The sequence below is a fragment of the Echiichthys vipera genome (assembly GCF_963691815.1).
Source record: "Echiichthys vipera genome assembly, chromosome: 18".
NCBI lineage: Eukaryota > Metazoa > Chordata > Actinopteri > Perciformes > Trachinidae > Echiichthys > Echiichthys vipera.
Genome location: NC_139843.1, coordinates 10,100,080 through 10,120,598, shown reverse-complemented (window position 1 = coordinate 10,120,598; position 20,519 = coordinate 10,100,080). Strand labels below are relative to the sequence as shown.

The 20,519-nt window shown below is 40.5% G+C and overlaps 1 protein-coding gene across 2 annotated transcripts in view; it reads right to left on the bottom strand.

The window, feature by feature from the left end:
- The window catches only part of LOC310960997 (disks large homolog 5-like), a 33,008-nt gene extending 12,980 nt beyond the window's left edge, over positions 1-20,028 (bottom strand). Inside the window, exons 1-18 of one of the 2 annotated variants that reach the window (XM_083932904.1) lie at positions 19,300-20,028; positions 13,549-13,617; positions 12,611-12,779; positions 12,103-12,246; positions 10,168-10,351; positions 7,786-8,042; positions 7,001-7,313; positions 6,028-6,258; positions 4,355-4,539; positions 4,085-4,210; positions 3,714-3,846; positions 3,494-3,618; positions 2,701-2,876; positions 2,434-2,537; positions 1,947-2,039; positions 864-1,841; positions 613-736; positions 268-412 (exon numbers count right to left, since the gene is read on the bottom strand). In XM_083932904.1, coding sequence (XP_083789030.1) covers positions 268-412; positions 613-736; positions 864-1,841; positions 1,947-2,039; positions 2,434-2,537; positions 2,701-2,876; positions 3,494-3,618; positions 3,714-3,846; positions 4,085-4,210; positions 4,355-4,539; positions 6,028-6,258; positions 7,001-7,313; positions 7,786-8,042; positions 10,168-10,351; positions 12,103-12,246; positions 12,611-12,779; positions 13,549-13,617; positions 19,300-19,597 — 3,854 coding nt within the window. In that variant the 5' untranslated portion in view covers positions 19,598-20,028. The remainder of the gene's footprint in view (positions 1-267; positions 413-612; positions 737-863; positions 1,842-1,946; positions 2,040-2,433; positions 2,538-2,700; positions 2,877-3,493; positions 3,619-3,713; positions 3,847-4,084; positions 4,211-4,354; positions 4,540-6,027; positions 6,259-7,000; positions 7,314-7,785; positions 8,043-10,167; positions 10,352-12,102; positions 12,247-12,610; positions 12,780-13,548; positions 13,618-19,299) is intronic. The other variant, XM_083932905.1, reaches the window with a different exon arrangement.
- Positions 20,029-20,519: the final 491 nt, after the last annotated feature.

Below are 20,519 nucleotides of genomic sequence, written 5' to 3'. Positions count from 1 at the left end.
GTTTTTCAGTATTAAACAGTAAAAATATAATAATAGACGCCCTATGTTTCTCAACCAGCAGTCCTAAATAGAAAGTTATTGAATTCACAATGATATTAAACAGATAACATGGAACTCACAATGTTATTAGTAAATGTTAGTAACACCTGCACTTCTACTATGACAAGTCAAAATATCTTCTGTGAAAAAGGCCTATAAGCGTCAACAGAAAAAGGGAAAGATTCTGGAAAATGAAAACATTGGTAGATGTTGGTACAAGATTAAAACCTTGTGTGTGAATGTGGGTGAATGCCTGAGCTGGGAGCTGGAGGACAGTTGTTGGTCTGGATCTCATGGCTCCAGGCGGTGTACACCGGGTTCCTCATCACAGCTGTCACAGCAGGACATGGGGCTAATCCTCGCTGGGCTGGGTCTGGAGGAAGACACAGAACGAGACCAGAGGTCATATCAGACTCAACATAGACACAACAATGAGACTTTTTTTTTTTTTTAAATAAAGAGTACACAGGCCACATCACATTTTCATCCATTAAATATTCACTAAGACTCATTCTTCTATCGATGCATGAACGACAGACAAACTCAAGCGTTCAAGGCGTTCAGATGACTTACGTGTTGTGATGCAGCTGTAGCTGGTGGGTGCAAATTGCATGCTGTACCGATTGGTTCGCATGGGAGAGAAGCGCAACATGTCCATCGGCTCTGGGGAGTGCTCGTCGTTAGAGAAACTTTGTACCTGCAATAAGAAACCGAGGGTTTTTTTTTTCCCAAATTACCAATCAATTAATCATTTCGTCTATAAAATGCAGAAATATACACATTGACAAGAATGCCAGATCATATGAAGATTGTATCTTAGTTACCTGCATGGGAACAGGGATGTGCAATGGAGTAACATTTCGCCGCAGTGCCGGTGCTGATTTTGGCCTGTACCTCCTCTTCTGCCGCTCCTCTGCTCTGTGTCGACTCCATTCCTCCTCAGGTGGTTTTTTTGAGCCACTCTTCGTCTCTCCTGGAGGGGCATCAGTGTAATATAGCGGGTTCCCTGCATCTCCCTCGTCCTGTGGGATTGTAGCTTGGGCCGGGGATGCCGGGGGAGTGCCGGTGGTGATGGTCGAGTCTGACGCCGAGCTGTTCTGCTGGCGATGTTTGAACCTGAACGAGTCACTCCTGGCTGGCGGGGTGGGAGGGGTCTGAGCAGATTCAGATATCGAACTCTGTGGCGAGTGCTTGGGCAACTGAGAAAGAGACATGTAGTCCAGTTTCGGGGACGCCTCAGGTCTCCTAAAAGCGTTCACGTCAAAGATGGACTTCCTCTGTTTGTTTTTTTTGTAGATGGAGAGCTGGGCACACTCTGGAATAGAAGCTCCTGCTATGACTTTAGGCCATGTGCCTCCACTGGGCTTTGCCGATGAGCTCTGCACTCGGTCCACGGCTGTCTGAGGAGAGCTGCAGTCAGAGAGCACAGGGGTAAAGGTGAAGGGGCGATGGTGGAGCTCCTGCCTCCTGTAGCAGAAGTCAGGGTGGGGTTCTGAGGGACTGTGGGAGGTGGAAAGAGAGCGGGAGTGTAGAGAGCTGTTGGAAAAAGGCTTGTGGTGACAGTGAGAACTGCCGCTACTACAGTCTAGTGAGTCGCCTGCATCTTTACACGCTTCGTCCCCTCTGCCACCCAAGTCACAGCTGCAAATGTCTGTTTGTGTGGAGCAGTTGTGTTTGGAGCAGTTGTGCTTGGAGTTCCTACAGTTCCTGGTGTGGATCTCACAGGACTGGATCCTTGAGATCTTTTCTGAGTCTCTCAAACCTTCAAATAAACTCTGCCCAGAACAGCTTTGTGGGAGGAACTGTTGATGAAGATAATTAAAAAAAAAAAAATTATTATTTCATTGTACTTATTTTTAAAGCAACAAGAAATTAAAGCATACAAAAAAGTGTGTGTAGGACTTCACCTTCATGAGGGAGATGCTGAGAGAATCACGGCAATTCCTCAGCAGGGACTCACATTCAGAGAGCGACTTGTTATCGAGTGCAATGCCATTGATCTGTAGTGGACAGAATGTAAGAACATTTTGACAACTTGCCTTTAAAAGACAATATAACTTACAGGTCATTATGTTTGCCAAAGCATGTGTGTGGGAATTAGAAAATTCACTAAATAGCATGACAGCATACATAGTAATTCTGTTTGATAATTGAGGTTGCTATTGATGGACACTAAAATAAGATGCATATAGGAGATGGTGGGGAAAACTGTATACAATAAAGAAAAGTAGATTGTGCGCACTTAGAAGTAAAAATATATAATGTGGCGTGTTCCTTTATTACACATTATGCTGGTGACCAGTAGAGAGCACTAAAGACACCTCTATACTCAAGACCTGTTTGATTGCATTAAATATGCATGTATCTTCACAAGTTTTTGGGTGACATACTCACAGCTAACAGTCTATCCCCAACAGTAAGAGCGCAGTCTCTGGCAGCTGGACTTCCTGGAGCCAGAGTGGCAACGAACACTCCACTTTCAAGACCTATGCCACTGTCTGAGAGGTAAGACAGACATCAAACACATCAAATAAAGAGCTAAAAAACACTGTCATCATTACATTTGTATTACTGAATAACTTTAATAACTACTGAATGTCACTAGTTAACAGCAGCATTTTAATGGTAATGTTTATTTTTGAATTGGAGCTTGAAGCTGACCTTTGTGTCCAGCCAGGCTCATCTGCATCGGAGTGATGATCCGTCCTCCGAGTGACTTCCTTCTGCGAACCACCATATTGATCACTCCCTCGCCGCTCTGCACCGCTTTGATTACTTGCTTCCTGTCCTTATTGGTCAGGTCCACATCATTTATTTTCAACAACCAATCATTCACCCTGCACAGAGAGAACCAGATTGTTGGTTTAATTAATCACATTTTTCAAAAGAAAACAAAGACACAAATAAAATGTAGGACAAAATGTGGCTGAATCATTAAGTCTCAAAAAGTGTCAACTATCAAAACTTGAGGAAATGAATGCTTTATCAGATGAGGATTTTTTCTTCTTTGATCTGATATTTCTAGATCTAAATCAGGATTTATTTTTTACCTTTAGACAATATTTATTATATTAATATACATTTATAGATAGTCACATTGCAATTTGTAGAACCTAAAAATAAAGAAACATTTCAAATGATACCCAACATATTAAGGTTGTCATAAGTATTGAATACTTCTTCAATACCTTATTTGAAACAATACAATATCTGTGTGTGTTCATTGACCTTTTCTGAGCATGCACTTTGTGCAAGTTGTTAATAAAATAAATAAATAATTTAAATCCTATTTTGTGTGCCAATTGCCTTTTTTTCCCTTTTGCTGTGGTATCATAAGACGTATTGAGTATTGTTTTTTATACTAGTTTGGCATCAAAGTTTAAAAATCTGGTACTTTGAAAACTACGTCTAAAATTTGCTTTAATTACTGAGGTAGCAAAGCAAAGACATTTACCTTAATCTTCCTTCAGCAATACTTCCTTTATCCACCTTACTGACAAATATGCCACAATCTCCTGGTAAATAAGGATCATTTACCCCTTCAGCGATATCAAACCCAAGTGCTTTCAAATCCATGTCCTGCATAAGACAAAACATATTTGATAGCACATTACATTTTGGTTCAAGTTAATGTATTGAATATACATTAAAAAAAGATTCACAGTGGTTCTTACTCTGTGCTTCTCAAATTCTACAACTTCCGTCTCCCACTCCATTGAGTCCGTGTCGATGGCTGAATCATGTGAACTGTGAGCCATCAGCTGACGAAACCGTGCTTCCTTTTCCAACTGGTTCTCCATCTTTTCTCTATAGGACAACATGTGTAAAGAAGTACAGTCACCTTTATAAGGCATTTTGCTCAGTCAGTAGCACATTCCTCCACTGGGTGGCACAAGAGATCAGGTGAGAAATTATTATGGATCCCCAAAAACAAGAGGAGCACGGACTGACACAAATAGAAACTTAGTGAATAACATTCAACCTAAAAGTCATACAGAACATGACACAAGCCTGTCAAAAAGTTTCAAAAAGAGGAATGACTTACTTTAGTTCTTTGAGTTCCCGCGTAACGTCGTTCTTCTGCTTCCTCGTGTCATCCAGATTCCTCAGAGCATCTGCCAGATCACTCACAGCTCTGTCCCTCTCTCGCCTCAGGTTGTCACATAGCGTGCTGACACATGAAAAATATTTTCACACAAAATCAGCACCCAGACAGAATGTAAACAAATCTATTTTCATGCAAGCCTTCACTAACCTACAACATAAACAAAACATAATTCCGCATAAACAGACATCTTCTAAACCCACTCCTTACCGTATGCTCTCCCTCTCTGCCACGATCTTGTCCCTCTCTTGAAAGGCCCAGTCTCGTCTGCATTTTGCTACCTCTGCCTCTTGCACGGCCTCCTTCAGCTCCTGAGAGATGGCCTCGTACTGCTTCCTTAGCATATCTATCTCCTTGTTGGCCCGTTCCATGTCCAGAGTGGCAGAGTCTTGTTTCTGGAGGAGTTGAAGGGAATATAAGGAGATGGAGGTCAATATAGGGCTGGAAAAAGGATGTGAGCAGCAAGGTGCTTTTAATTTAATACTGAGCTGGATGGTATGGTGGACACATTTTTTAAATGGACTTTGCTTTAGTTGATAGTTTGTGAAACATTAGCCTTTTTTCCTGCAACCAATACTTTGCTCCGAAACATTTATAAAAGACACCTACAGCTGTGTTTATCCAGATATTAGCTCTGAATAAGAAATGCAACGTCCTCATTCATTTCAATTTCGAGACCACAGAACTGGTTGAACCTTTACAGCAACCAGGGTTATTACAATTAACCAAAACTGAAACTAAAATGAAAATGAGCAATGAAAAACATTGCTAGTGAACTGGAACTAAATAAAAACTAAACTGGTTGAATAATTAATTTCAGTTTTAGTTGTTTAACTATAATATTTCAGTACCAAAAAGAAGCAGCCAGCATGAACTTCTGTCAACTCTCGTGACATTAAACCACGGAAATTGAACAGACTTGACATAACAGGAGATGGCGCCGTGCTGCATTTGCCTCACATCGGACACTAAAGTAGCACAATGATTAAACATTACGTCCACTGCTATACAGTTCTCCAACAGTTCATTATCTGAGACATTAAACCTGGTCCTAAAAAAACAAACCAAACAAACTAAAAAATAATAAAAATTTATAATGAAATAAACAGTAACTGAACACTATTATGAGCTTGACTACAACACAATGCAAGATCATCTGGAAACTTCCTACAGTTGCCAATGAAACACAGAGAGAGAGTAAAATCTTGTGTCATGGTGTTATCTGCCAATATGCAGTGTTTTGGCTTGTACATGGTGAGTTTAGAGAAAACTTTTAACGTCATGATGAAATTTATCATCATGTTTAACCATAACCTCAAATAAATAAATTGCTATAACCTGAAAAGCAACTTCCACCCGAGGCGTAACAATCATCAACTGGATATGAACTGGCTAAGATCTAGTATAAGTAGTGTCTCATTGAGGATCTGTTGGTGTATCTGTAGCAAATGCTTTCTCAGACTCTCACGCTTTAAATAACTCTCCAGCAGGGAGACTGCAGAGTGTAGTGAGAGCATTGATTAAGTCCATAGCTAAATTAATTCCATTAGACTATGCTGTACTGTTGTTAAGCTTAATTATCCATTTCTGATGTAGTGCAGTTTTCTTGTGCACTTCAAAGTCAGAGAGCTTCTCACTGTAATTGCTGGTAATTTCCTAATGCAAGAATCTCAGGACTTTCATCGCAATTACTCTAACAATCATAGTGAAACGAAGTTGGATGGGTGATGCACACTTTCTCAACAAAAATCAATGTTTGGAAACCCGCCAGCTGCTGAAAAAAACATTTACTATTACTATAAGAGATGGGATGAAGGGATTATTGTCAGGGGATAAATCAATCCCTCCATTTGTAATGATAAATCTCCCGTCTGTCTGGCTACCTGTCTGGCCTGGTAATACTCTCGCAGCAGCTGGTCCCTCTGGATAATGGCCTCTGTCCTCTCCTTGCGGGCCACATCCCTCTCCTCGCGCACCGTCTCGATGTCCTTGCAGGCCTGGCTCAGCTCTTTCTGGGCCTCAGCCTTGTCCTTCACCTCATGGCAGTATTTCTCCAGCAGCTCGTTCTTTTCACAGATGGCCCGGTCCCTGTCCACCAAAGCCGAAGCCAGCTCCTTCATATCGCACAAAAACATACCACAAGTTGATGATAGAGATCAGAAGTGACTAAATACTCTATACTAAATACTAATATATTTTCTGTGTCAATCGGATACATAAAAGTATTTATTTTTATGTCCAGAACTTTATTTTATAAATATGGTTTTATTTCTCTATACATCCGTACCTATCTCTTTCTTGTTTCTTGTGCAGCTGTGACGCTGGACTTTACCCCTTTTTCAATATAATCATATCTTATCTCATCTCACTGAACTCAAGCTGCTATTAAACTTCCCATTCGATGAAAAACTGAGGATTACAAAGACCCCCCCCCCCCCCCACACACACACACACACACACACACACATTTTTAAAATAGACATAAATGTGTGTCTGTTTTAAGTTTCTTTATTGGCCGGGTAACTCATGTTGAACTGTAGGCTTTCAATACCAAAGATGACACATGATTGCTTTTTGGCTAGCCCAAATAAGTTCTGGTTGTTGCCAAAATTAATGATGACAGCAGCTGCAACAAGCTTAACTACAGTTGATACATTTGGAAAACAGATATTATGCAATAATTTATTCTTTGTTAATATTTTCCAAACAGCATGAAAAGTACCTTTGGATAATGGACTGGAATCATTGTTTAAAATTTACAAACAGGACAAACTGTTCTCCTAGTCCTTAATGTAAAATGTTTAACCCAATTTAATCATTAGAATGAGACTAAGAACACTTTGATTTAGCAGTTACCTGTCGGAGAGCCTCCAGCTCCTCGCTGGCCACCCGTCTCTCTGAGGAAGTGTTCTTCAGCTTCGCCTCTGCCATCTCGAGCCCCGTCTGGAGCCTGTCTACCTCTTTGATCACCTGATCCCGCTCGCTCATTATCAGGCGGTACTCGCTGATCACAGAGTCCCGCTCCTCTTTGTACTTCTCGCCGTCTTTCGCTGCCTTGAGCTGCTGGGTCTTCAGCCGTGTCGCCTCTGACTGCAGCCGCTCCATCTCTCGCTGCAGCTCCTTGTTCTGGGCTGCGGCCTTGGACAGTTCTTGCTGCGTGTTGTCGAACCTGTACCACAGCAGGAATGTATAGGGTTTTAGCTCTCTTTGTAAATTGTCACCCATTCCCAGATGAATATTTTCTTAGTTGTCCTAAAAATATTTATATTTATAATATTTTTTTTTATATTTAAAAGGATAAACAATAGAAACATTACAGAAAAGGCAATTGAGATTTTAATCTGTGGTAAAAAAAAGGGAGAGAAAACAGGAGAAAAAGTATTTAGAGCAGCAGAAAAAAACAGCAAGTGACCAATCTCAGCATGCATGATAAAGGAAACTTTAAAATCGGAAAGCATCTGCCCATCTGCAACGTTTCAATCATTTTAAGCATTGTGCAGATTTGACCTTGGAATTATACTAAAGTACCGAGTTTGAAGCAAAGTCATTAATCATTAGACTTTTTACAGCTGCTGAGTATGTGTGTGTGTGCAGCTTCTAGTGCTGCTGGTTTTGTGTTACCGTGATATTTCCTGCTTTACCTTCTTATAGACGAGGAGAACTGCTGCTGATAGTGGATGGCAGCATCTCTCTGCTTCAGCAGCATGTCCAGCTGTTTCTGCAGCCGGTGGTTCTCCTCCTCAGCCTGGTCCAAACGACTGAGGTCTGCATTGTGACCGGCCGTTTTCTCGTTGTAGCGCTTCCTCAGAGCCTCGTAGTCACTCTTCATGGCCTCTAACTTGTCTACAGCTGTGTCATAAAGCTTGTTGAGCACATCAGATGACCCCTCTCTCATCACCTGGAAATGACATCATTCAGGTGCCTTTATGAATTAGAGTGGTACGATGGCACAACTTGTTTCATATCCATGTGTGTTCCATTTAAATGAAGACAATAAGGATGCTGAGTTTTTAAGTATCATTATAAAGATGAGGTTTAGTCATTCACAATTGCCCAAATCATTGCCATTTTCATTCATTCAGGTTAGCTTTTCATGTAAATAATAAAGTCATATATAATATTCAATTTATCTTGTCAAATTGGTTTATGGCTCAGTCTGAACATGTTGAACGGACAGACCAAACAAAAAACTTTCCTGCTTCAGAGCGCCGCCATGCTGGATCGCATAGAACGCTCACTGAATTCTGATTGGTTGAGAGGACGTATCGCATTTAGGCTAAAAATAGGCTTGGCGCTGGTCGCGGTTTGGAAAGGAACTGCATCTTGCGGACCATTTTAAACAAGGAAATATAGCGGTTTGGCATGAAACATTGATGAAGCAGTGTATAGGTTCTGTATACAGCAAAGTGGCATGACAAACTCATTTTTTTTTAAATTTGGCTTTTATCTTGTTTTGGAAAAGAGCTCTTCATATATATATATATATATTAACAGTGCACTGCCGCAGAAAAGTTACTTAATCTCTTAAGTAATCAACCAAAGCTTTAGCCCTCAACTGTGTGCTGAGGTAGCAGGCCAGAGAAAGATTTAAAGCCAGATTCTGTATATCTTAGAGCTTTACTTTTATGGACTTTTTGCAGCTAGACTGCCTGCAACTTCTTGGTCCTCTGGATAAAAATATAATTAGGTTAAAAAGCTTAACAGTGCTTTCACACCTAACCGGTCGGGTGTGGTTCAAACAAACTGTTTTTGTTCCATTAGTTGAGTCTGTTCAACTCTGGTGTGGACCAAAGAACTGTAGCTGTTTTCAGTCAGACTCTGGTGCAGTGTGAACGTAAACCACAGGATCATATGACAGAAGATGTGACATTAGCATAAATTCATAGGCTATACTATTATTATGTGTACATCAACTCAATCCATGTGCTGATCACAGGAACTGTCAAGGAAGCAATCCCGGGGCATCTGGCGGTATAGACATTAATATAACCACAATTTCCCAAATTCAGTCGGAGGCCTTTGTTGCTTGTCACATCCCCCCTCACTCTTATGTTTCCTGTCTGCCTCTACACTGTCAAGCCAAGAAACAGGAAGCAAACTATATGATTATGTGACATAGTTTGGTAACCATGTATGCCGATAAGTATCAGCACCAGTACAGGACTTTGCCCGATACGTCAAAGTAAAAATTGCTTATGTTTTTGTCACACTCCTTAGATTTTGGTACTTCCTCATTATAAAAAATATATCTAAAAAAAATAAAGTCTGCGAAACATAATGACCACTTATCCATCCTTTCATAATATAATAGTGCAGGACACCATGTTTCTGACCTGTTGCCATCAGTTGGTCATTATTTCTTATAATTATATATATAATTAGATGCCTGTTAAGCCATATGATATGTTTCTTTTAGTAAATTACTATAGCACACAATACAAAGGACACATTGCACACAAGTGTGCAGTAGGTCACTGGCATCTCACCACATAATACAAAGGTTGACTTTGGACTGACATCACTGAGCTGATTTGATTCCTAATTTGACTGACGCTGAACATTAGTTTAACTAATGAGGACATAAGCTCTGAGGACAATGAGGCATGTATCCTTTCTATCAAAGAGCCATGCAAGACATCCCTATGGGTATGTAAGGCATCGCAAACATTTAATGAATTGGCCTTGTGACTGCAGCCAGACAATGTCTGACCCTGAAACTGTAAAATATGCAGGTTAAGTCATTTGTCAAATTTAAAAGGATGTTTCGATCGATGGAGACATGGGAGGACGAGCTTGTCTGACCCTTTTTCTCAGAATGAGGTTGTCTTCTTGGAAGTAATGGTCACCGAGAGAGGAATACATTGATTTCTGTCTCAAATGTCAAGATCCATATGATTGAATCGGAAGGACATAGACTGAAGGGAGTGTGTGAGAACTACAGTGTGTGCAGACAGTATGCACCGGTTTATGTATCCCAATGTGAAGCTGTATAAGCATTAATGTACATGCAGTTTCACAGGTACCTGTTGGTGCAGCATCCTCATTTCGGTGACCTCTCTCTGGTCGTCGTCATGCAGCCTCCTCAGCTCCTCGGAGGCCTGTTTAACGTGGTTGTGCTCCCTGACCAGCTGTATGTTGTCCTGTCTCACCGCCTCTACCTCGTCTTTCAGCTGAGCGTGCTCGCTTGCTAGACGGCTGTGCAGCGTACTGAGGAGATATCAGAGCAAGTACCATTAAACCGTAGGCACTGCCAGCCATGTTTAAAATCAGCATTACTGCACTTGTAGCAAAACAAATATATGACTATGCCTTATGAGTCTCCAACTCTATAATTGCTTGTAGATTTTTTTGTTTACTGAATGAAATGTAAAAGAAAAGTTCCCACCACACCCGGGGTGATGTCTTAAAGTTGCTTGTTTGTATGACCAACAATCCAAAACTCTTTACAATGATATAAAGCAGCAAAAAGCAGAAAATCCTTACCATAGAGAAGCTGAAACCAGACATGGACATTTTTTTTAATCAAGATTTAGATATTAGATATGTCCTTCTAGCCCAACATGCTCATTTACCGCTTTATTTTCTGCCTTAAATAAAAATCAACTCAAGTCATTATTTATTTTTAACTAAAAACCGACAGAGCGCGTTTTAGCAGCCTGGGGTGGCTTTTTGTAATTGTTTTCAATAAAAGTGACGCATTATGGGTGCTTGTTTTTAGGTGCCTTGCGCTATTGCCCTGAACGCCTCGAGTTGAAAAATGCCTGCAGTCATTTAACTCGTTGGTTTTCAGGTAAGAACTTAAAAAAGATGTAAGTGGCATCGCTCTGTATGATTTGGGAGTCTTCAACAAAATCGGTTTTTGCAAATTGCTGCATGAGCCTTTCTGTCAGACAAATTCTGATGCACCTGGATATGCAGTAGTAAGGCACTGTGGAATAAAATGATATGGTAATATTTTGAGTGTTGTTTAAATATCACAGTCAACACTTTTCATTATTTCATTCAGGTATTCATTCAATTTCAGAGATGCCAATTTTATGCCGATATTAAAAGTATGAACAGCCTCCTACATAATACTGGTTAACTGGTAACAGCAGACACACATTACTATAAGGACCAATAAAATCCTCCATGATTACTGAGCGCTAATGCTAGCCTACGTGTTAAGCGACTTATTGATCAGAGTACAATTCACTGGTCAGGCATGAATGGGAATCCCATTCACAGAGCATGGTGTTTGGTGTAAATGGATAAGTACAGAGACAGAGACAGACAGTAATAAATAAACTTTCTCTGATGTGCAAACAGGACCCAGAAGGAGAGGCTTAAAATGGCAATAATCCTTCATCTGTCCGTTTGCATTTGGGGCCAGATGTTGGCTCCCCACACTCTGGAGACAGTATGGTTTCATTAAAATCACACAAATGGACCAGCCTCCCCTTCATCGACTCCAAACAGCTTATTTCACAGGAAAACAAATGCTGTGTCCATAGCATTATCCTCATGGCACAGATGCCGTGCCATGCACACAGGGTTCAGATTATGATTACAGAGAATGATTTGGAATAAACTCTTCAAGAAGGGCATTACTTATTGAGAAGTAATTCAGTCTCTGCTTTCAACTTTTGGTCTGAAAAGATAACTCTGGATTTATGCTGCTCAGAAGACAATAAAAAATGTATTTTCCTAAATCAATCACAAAGATGAAATTAGATTGATGAAGGCTCTGCGAGGATTTTTTCAAGGCTTAACTCATCAGCTTTTGGACTGGTATACAGGCTTCATCCCTATTACTCTTGCAAAAGTAAAATCTGTTCTATGCAATCTGCTGTGAATATGTCAGAGGACAAACTCAATACCAGCTAAAACCCTGCAAGCTGAGCGTGAATGCATAGAGCACAAATGCTCCGGCTGTTAAAAAATTTACAAAAAGCCCTGTAGTAGGGCTTTCCACTCACTGGTAGAAGTCCGCTTTTTTCACAGCCTCCTCGCACCTCTTAAGGGTGGTGCTGTGCTGGTTCTGCAGGGATTGCAGGTCTGCCATCGCTTTCATGCACTGCAGCTTCAGACGTTCGTAGTCATGACCTGCTTTCGAGTTTGGTCTATTTCACAGAGTGGGAAGAAGGGAAGAAAATTGCATTAAGTTTTAAGACGCCTTATGGGAAAATGAATGAAGCAGGAGGGAGATAAACATCATACTAACTGCTCATGGGGAAAACAAAGGAAGAGAGGCATCATTAATTTTGTATGCCAACCCCTCGTTTTACAGAGTTGCGCATCTTTTAAAACAATTTTATATCACGGAAGACCTTACTTCACTTGTTTTTTTTGTTGTAGTTGCTTTTTAAAGCTGAACAAGGCAAAATGCCTCTATTCATAGTGCAGGTATACACAGGATCACTGCGTTTTTCAGTAAATGTTTGTTTTGGAAAACAGGCAGTCAGGTGCATGAGATCAGAACAGTACCTGCAGTCATCGAAGGTGGTTCCAGGTGAGGAGAGAGCCAGGCGTTTGCGTAGTTCGTCCCTCTCGCGGGTCACATGTCTGAGCTGGAACAGAACCGTCTCCATCTTCTCGTTCACCTGGTGGCTGTCCATGTGAGCGGGCGGCGGCGAAGAGGCTTGAACAGGTGTACCTGTGTGAGTCAGCATGTCACTGGTGGCATGTGCTGTTCAAAAAGCTCATATGATGGGTGGTGGGTTTGTGCACATCCATTGATTTCTTTTAAATGCTCATTCAAGCTAATAGATTAAAGTCTACAATAAAACTCTATTCCATTGTTTTTTTACTTGTGACTGAAACCGCTGACTAGCAAGACAAAAAGAAAACATGGATGGTTACTTGGGTACTCGCAAGGCTCAAGAGTCTCACTAAACTTACTTGGTCTAAATATTAACCAATCATAAGCAAGAGGTCTTTGTTGTAGTTACTGAACCAAATGTCACTACACATTCATTACAAGAAAACTCTTTCACCTTTATCTTACTGTATGACTTTCAATCATTTCTCACAATATCAGTTAAATATTATACTTCATTATTCATCTACCTTATCGTTGTACTCATTAACCTCAGTGCTTGAGAATATATTACATAGAAATCCCCCTACTGACTTTCCCTTTCAGTGGCATTGACCAGTCAAATTCTCTCCTTGAGAGAATGACTAAATGAAACAGGTGTGTGTGCGTGTGCGTGTGCGTGTGCGTGTGTATAGAGGTTTTCTAAATCCTTCTCACATCTGTGTAATCACTTGCATGTGCTCAGAGTCTAAACAGGCAGCAACCAAACAAAAAAAATGTTGACAACCCCTAGAACATGCTTGTTTTTTCCCCCCAGGAAGATAATGTATTTATATGGACATTTCTACACCTGGCACCTGAACATCACCACGAGCACCACACTCACCTAAGCTGCTGAGGGAGCTGCTGCTTTCGGAGTCCGACGGCATAGTGGACAAGATGCTGTAAGTGGACCCTGTGAGATGAACAAAACATTAAAGTCAGATGTGAGTGTACTCGACCATGTCTGCATTATAGTCTGATGATTATCTCCAGCATTGTATGGTACATCAAGGCTGTGGAGCTTGGGTTACATTCATGGGCCTTTACTGAAAAAAGGCCAGCTGGAGGCATAATAAGGTGGGACTTTCCCCAACTTGGGATGACGGGCCTGTGGCAGCAGAGTGTGGCTAATTATCAGTTGGGCAGGGAGCTTGAATACTGACTAGCCAGGGCCCCAAAGAGGCTGCAGCCTTAGAGCTTCTCCTTTTATCTCCTCTGACAACACCACACAGTCCCCCCTGTGAAAGCCCCTTCTTTTATAGCCTACGGTGATTCATAATTAACTGTACAGAAAGGGAGCCTCAGTACAACACTGTAAGTATTATGGAGAAATTATTTGAAAAAGCAACAGAAAAGTAGGCTGATTCTTTAAAAGGATCTGAAAGCCGGAAAATTAACAATTGATTTCATCACTGGTGAAACCATGTCTTTTTTTCCCCCGATTAATCAATTAAAGCCACTGTTTGCATTTTTAATATAATTTTAGTAGCAATCGTGACATATCATCATGGTAACAATTCTTAAACATTTCTAAAAGAAACCCTATCAAAATGTTTATGTTAAGTGTAAAAATGACTGATGTCTCGTTATCGCATGTATTCTTGTCTCAAATATATCTATAGTGCTATATTTTGATTATCCATCACAATTTCCCAGAAGTGAAGTCTGCAAATTTATGTCCAATAAACATCTAGGTCAAGGTGCCATAATTACTGTGAAAGTATTAAAGCGCTCCGTCCACAGAGAAATGTTAGAACCTGGTTGCAATGACGATGCAAAGACGCCAAGAGCACAAATGCAAAAGAGCCGGAAACACTGACCAATCAGAGCAGACTGCTCTAGTAAAAACACAACAGACAAGTATGAACCTGAAAGTTATCATAATATGGGACCTTTCAGGTCTGACTGACTGAAGCATATTTGTGATTTTAATGCATCCAATAACGATACATCAAAGATCCTGTATTGGTTGGGCTACAGTTTGACAGACATAGTGGATAATAAATATACAGTTAAAATCACAATTACCCTGATCTCAAGGTGAAGACTTTAAATGTATCGAATATACAGAAGCAGGTGAAACAGCATGTTGGGTGTCTAACTGACTTAAACAACAAACAGATTGTGAAAATTGTATTGTATTATGTTTTGCTGGTTGAATGGTTTTTGATACTACTCCCAACTATTCAATCTTCTAGTCAAATGTAAATCTTATAAGCACCTGCACACGAGTGTGTCAGAAAAAAGGAATTTTGAGGATGCTTGAGATGTTTAACAGACTGCACAAGTCTTGATCAAACAGCCAGCAGTGCACATTTACTGAGATCTAATGCAACCTTGGGATGAGCAGCTTATAGTTCAGTTAAATCAGCAACTTCCTGCGCTGATGTAAAGTCTAGCGCACGACTCAGAACGGGAGCATGACAAACGATTCTATTTACCCACGTCCCAGTACTCTACATCAATCCCTGGCTGGCTGAGCTCCCACTAGCTAAAGGAGACTATGAGTTTGATTAAGACTGGAAGGAGCCCAGCTAACATGGCTCACCCCTTTTTTTCCCAGCAAAGGACTGAAAGAAAAAAAGAGAAGACTGATGTGCCTCAGGAACCGCGGCATCCCATGGATCAAGCTCTCTTTGTTCTCGCTCTAGCTTAAGTTTCCCATGACTATGTTTGAGCAGAGAGTGTCTCAGTGGTTCACCGTGTCATAGCTCGCTCACTTTTCTGCCCGTGTGGAAGTCATGTGACATGGACCTTGCTGCGGTCTGACCCTCACGACACAAGTGTCTCATTTAAGTTGATCTCTTTTCTAAAGTCAGAGCAAACTCGAGGCATATTCTGATCGTTAAAACATTTCTCTCAATGCTGAAAACAGGAGCACCAACACAGTGTGCTGTTATCACATCTGGCACTCTGCTCTAGTGCTAGGCGGTAGTACCAACAATTTATATCAATTTGTTTTTTTTTATTCTGGCAGTTTCATGTTATAATCACAGTATTTAAAAAAACAAGTAAATTGTTATGCGTCACAGTGTTGTGTTACATGGGGTTTTGTCCTGTTAAAGAGCTATTAATTGTTGTGCTACAAGTTACTGCCCTCTCAATACACTCACAGCTTGCCCTGACCCGAATAGTCTTCACAGCAAACAATTGTATACGTTTCTGCTTGTTGAAGAGTTACAGCAATTGTTTCAGCTATGACACAGGTATATCAAGAATTTATTTTATATGCAACATTAAAACAGATATACCCCCCAGCATGTTAAACACAATTTGAGTTTAAAAGCTTGAAAACTTTTTATACTGTCTGAACCATCATGTCACATTTTCCTATTTATTGATCCAACAGTTCCTTCTGGAGCCACAAAAGGCTTTAAATTGTTTTTTTCACATATGCAGCAGTAGTCCACAAGACCTGCAAACAAACTTTTGAAAATTGGTGGAGTGCTCCTTTAACAAATATTGCCATGCCATGAAATTTGGTGCAGACATCCATGGTACGAATGAATCTCTGTGGTTCAGAGTGAAAACAACAATTGACTTTGTGAACTTTGGTGTCTTTACAACGAGCTCAATTATTAGGGATGCCAGTCAAGAACCGGTTCCAGGTGAGAACTTGTAACAAATTAGAAACAGACAGAATCGGTATGTCTCAGCCCTTTTCAATTACTTTAACTCAATGCCGGCATGTTTTTCTGACAGTTGTGCATTGCAAAACAGTAAGGTCTATGAATCTACGCTGCTGCAAACTTGTAACAAGAAGGAGTAATAGCGGAGAAAAAAATAAAAATAAAAATAAAATAAAAAAGGTCCACAGCCTGGCATTAGAATACCATCAGCGCCACACAGGCAGGCTTAGCCAAATTCTTCTTTGAAGATCTAAAATAAAAGAACGTCGTACGAATATTCTCACATTTCATCTACACTGTGTTAAGACTCATAATAAAACGGTGTTGACGCTGTAAACCTGCGTAAGTCGACTTTTGTTTCCACACAGAAAATTGATCAGGAATCAATAAGGCAATCGATAAAGAATCGGACCGATGAGTACAATTGATATCAGTGTTTGTATCAATAAAATCTTATCAATTTCCATCCCTATGCGTTATCATATCAAACTTTCACTTTGTCCAAAATGTTAGTTTATCTATGTATATGTTTGGATTTCTTTAACATGAGCATTACAACCTCAGAGTTGATAGTGTGGCCAAACACTCTTACTCTTGTTATCCTGTACAGAGAAATTTTAACTATCCTACTTCCTGACATCCAGTCTTACTTTGCAGTGGCACAGAACAGCCAAGTTCACACGTCAGCCACGATACACACCCTTGTGAAATGCTGCCGTCATGTTATTGTTCTTCAAGACAAGGTTAGAACAATGTTTAAACAAAAAAGGTATCTCAATGCTATTCCCGAAGCTATGGTTGTACACAAGTATCGAAGATATTTGTAGATTGACTTAAACAAACAAGCCCTCTGGGATACAAACCCTATTAGGTACTGTATAGGCATGCATCATATTCACATCACAGTGAAAACCTTGCAGCTCTGTGATCATTTCAATAGGCTACATTTGGCATCTCTGTTCGAGTACCTGCTGGGGTCAACTAATGAAGCTCTCATTAGCACTGCTTTCAAAGATGATCTTTCATCCTTTGGGATTCTGGGTGACTGGGGAGTAGCTGGATCAGGCTGCTGACGGTGCACACTATTTAAAAACATAGGCTGTTCAAGCTACTGTTTTCCTGGGGAAGGCCCTTCTTTTGGCTACGCAGTGGAGGAACCTGTCTGCCCAGTAGAAAAAAGCAGCACAGCCCATTTGCGTCCTGTGTGACTACCAACAGGGAGCTGTGCAGACTTTACCACACTCCTAAGACCAATCGGGTGCTTGTACATGTACAAACCTCTACAGCAGCAGAAAGCCTATCAGTACTCAGTTTTAGACTCCGTGCACGATTGTGAAATGCAGCGCAAAAATGAAAAAGCTTAGAAAAATAGACTCACCCTGCAGCTTCAGTTCTCTTTATAAATAATGAGGACAGAATAAATGCATAATTAACACCTCACCATTCAGCTCACAGAGTATGACACGATAGCAGCGCATGAACAAAATAACTAGTAATGCAGATACTGCTTTTGATATGCAAAGGTGAAGTAGAGGTGCTAAAAAAGGACCAGTGTGTACGCATTACTGCTGATGCTGAATATTACATATACAGTATAGGTTTTTGGACATATGTCGTGACCAGTTTGGCTCACGTTGAATTTGATGGAATTGATCAGCATCATGAAAACAGCAAGAGTATTTCTGTAGCTTGGTTATTTAGCTGTGAGGAAGAAAAACCTATTTTGGAGGTTTTCATCCCTGAAGGGAAAGGTGTATTTTTGTGACACGCACAACAATGTAAACTCTTAAAACCTTTTGTTACAGAAGAATGCGACCTTAGTGGATATTTTCGCTTAAAAGGGGTTTTACATTTAAAGTCATTCCGAGTAGGTTTTACTACAACAAACGTGTACTGCATAGTGCTCAAATAGGTAGACAGTTAATTGACTAGCTGATCCACATCATTTACTGCGCAGAAATGACGCTAATTTACCAATTTTAGTTGTTCAGACGTGATTATTTGATTACTTTGCTTTCTGCGCTCGTTTACTGAATATCTCATTATAGACTGTTATTGGGAAAAGAGACATTAAAAGGTTAAATTATCAGTCAATTGAAAATCCATCCAGCTTCTCTATTGTACAGATTCTGTCTTATGTGATAGTATCTATGTTTTGGACTGTTGGTTTGGATAAAAGAAGCCATCTGAAAAAGTCACCTTGGACTGTGGGATATTCTGATGGGCAGTGTTTGACTACTTACTGATATTTCATAGACCAAAAAGCCACAAAAATAAATAAATAGTTGCAGTCATACAAGCATTTTAAAGAAATCAACTTGGGCTCTGGGATTTGCGATGGGCATTAGTCAAAAACATTTAAAGATTAATTTATAATGAAAATAATAATTAGTTGCACTTACTTCTGTACCAAGACAAAGGAAACATTCTCCACTATATATTCTCACTCTAAAGGAAGCCACTGTTTGCATTAACACATTTAATTATTCACTCATTCATCTGACTTTGACAGTGGGTTATTGATTCACACTCACACACGCAACAGGCAACTCTGCCATCACTACATTGATTGTTTGAGTCTTTTTAGGTCCATTAAATACTTTCACAAAGGGCTGGCAGGCTGTGCTTTTAGTGACATAGCAAAGGAAACAAGCACAGTAGTGTGAGTGTAAATAAGCATCAGGTCACATGATTTTGTAGCCCTCTCTCCCTCTTTATTCTTGCCCAAAGGAAAAGTCATGCCCTTCACCAAGTTGTCATATGATCAATCCCTCTAATGTTAGTTAGATCATGCCCAGAACAGGATCGAAACCAGGTTGGATCACAACCAAAATAAAAAGGACACAAGTCCTCTTAACACACCGTGCATCACTATCATAAAGCTAGGCTGCATGCTTGCATGCTTCCAAACTAACCTACTTTCATGCATTTTCTTTCCAAATAGTTATTCAAGTGCTGCTTCTTACCAGCTGTATGATCCACTGGTCCGGTGCCATTCAGCAACACAGAGTGCAGGTGAGGGTGAGTCTTCTCCAGGGCCGAGCAAAACTCTGCGAAATGGTCTCTGTCCTTACTTATCAGTATCTTCAGCAGAAGGTCCACTTTTTCCGTGTTGGAGGAGCAGTTGTGTCCCAGCTCGTAGCGTTCAGACTGGCTGAGGGTGCCGCAGTGAGCCAAAACATCCACAACTCGGTCCGCATCTGTTATAGACTCCACCAAGTTCTGGTAACATTTCTCCAACAACTCCTTATGCTTGGGCTCCATCTCTCTTGTTTTCGCTCTACGCCTCGGGTTTAAAACCAAAAAAAAAAAAAAAAAAATCAGCTTCGGGACAAATCTTCGGGTAGTCAACTTCCCTTCGTAGCTTACTACTGTCGTGACTCACCGAAACTACCTCGCTCGGCCCAGTCGGGACGGTTCTCAACCCGAATTGAAGGATACACAAGAAGTAGCCATATTTGTTGCCCAAGGCTGTTGACTGCACGAAGATGACAACACATTTTCCCAACCGCCGCTCCGTCCTTCCCCGACCAAAAAGACGTCTCTGCCTCTTTAAGCTCCACTTCGCACACGTTACGGAGACATTGTAGTCCTGAATTCAAGTACTTTCGACATGTTGGAAAGCGTAAAACAACTCTTCAAGAGTCTCTCCCCCTCTCTCTCTCTCTGTGTCAGACTACAAACTCCGCCATGTCTCACCGTTGCAGCAGCTGTAGCCCTGTGCCAATCATATTTCCGTGCAATGGACATTTAAGGTAAATGTAGGCGGGGCTTTGTTTTCAGACGCACCTGGCTCCCCGCCGCTTTAATGCCCACCAGGAAAATTATTATAAGATATGTTTTTAATCAGTGGTGAGATGTAATTAAGTGCATAAACCCAAGTATTATACTTATGTACGATTTTGAGATACTTGTACTTGAGCAGGCTATTTCCATTTTATGTAACTTTATATGATACTCCATTACATTTCATAGGGAAATATTGTTGACTACTTTTCACTGCACCACATTTTTGATAGCTTTAATTACTTTGCAGATTTAGATTATTAATACAAAATGTAAATCAACTAAAATATGATGATATTATTATAGGGCAAGATTCTTAGAAATTGACTCCACTTTTACCAGCTGCAACATTAAAGTGATGCACACATTAATGCATTAATCATTATAATGTAATAATATA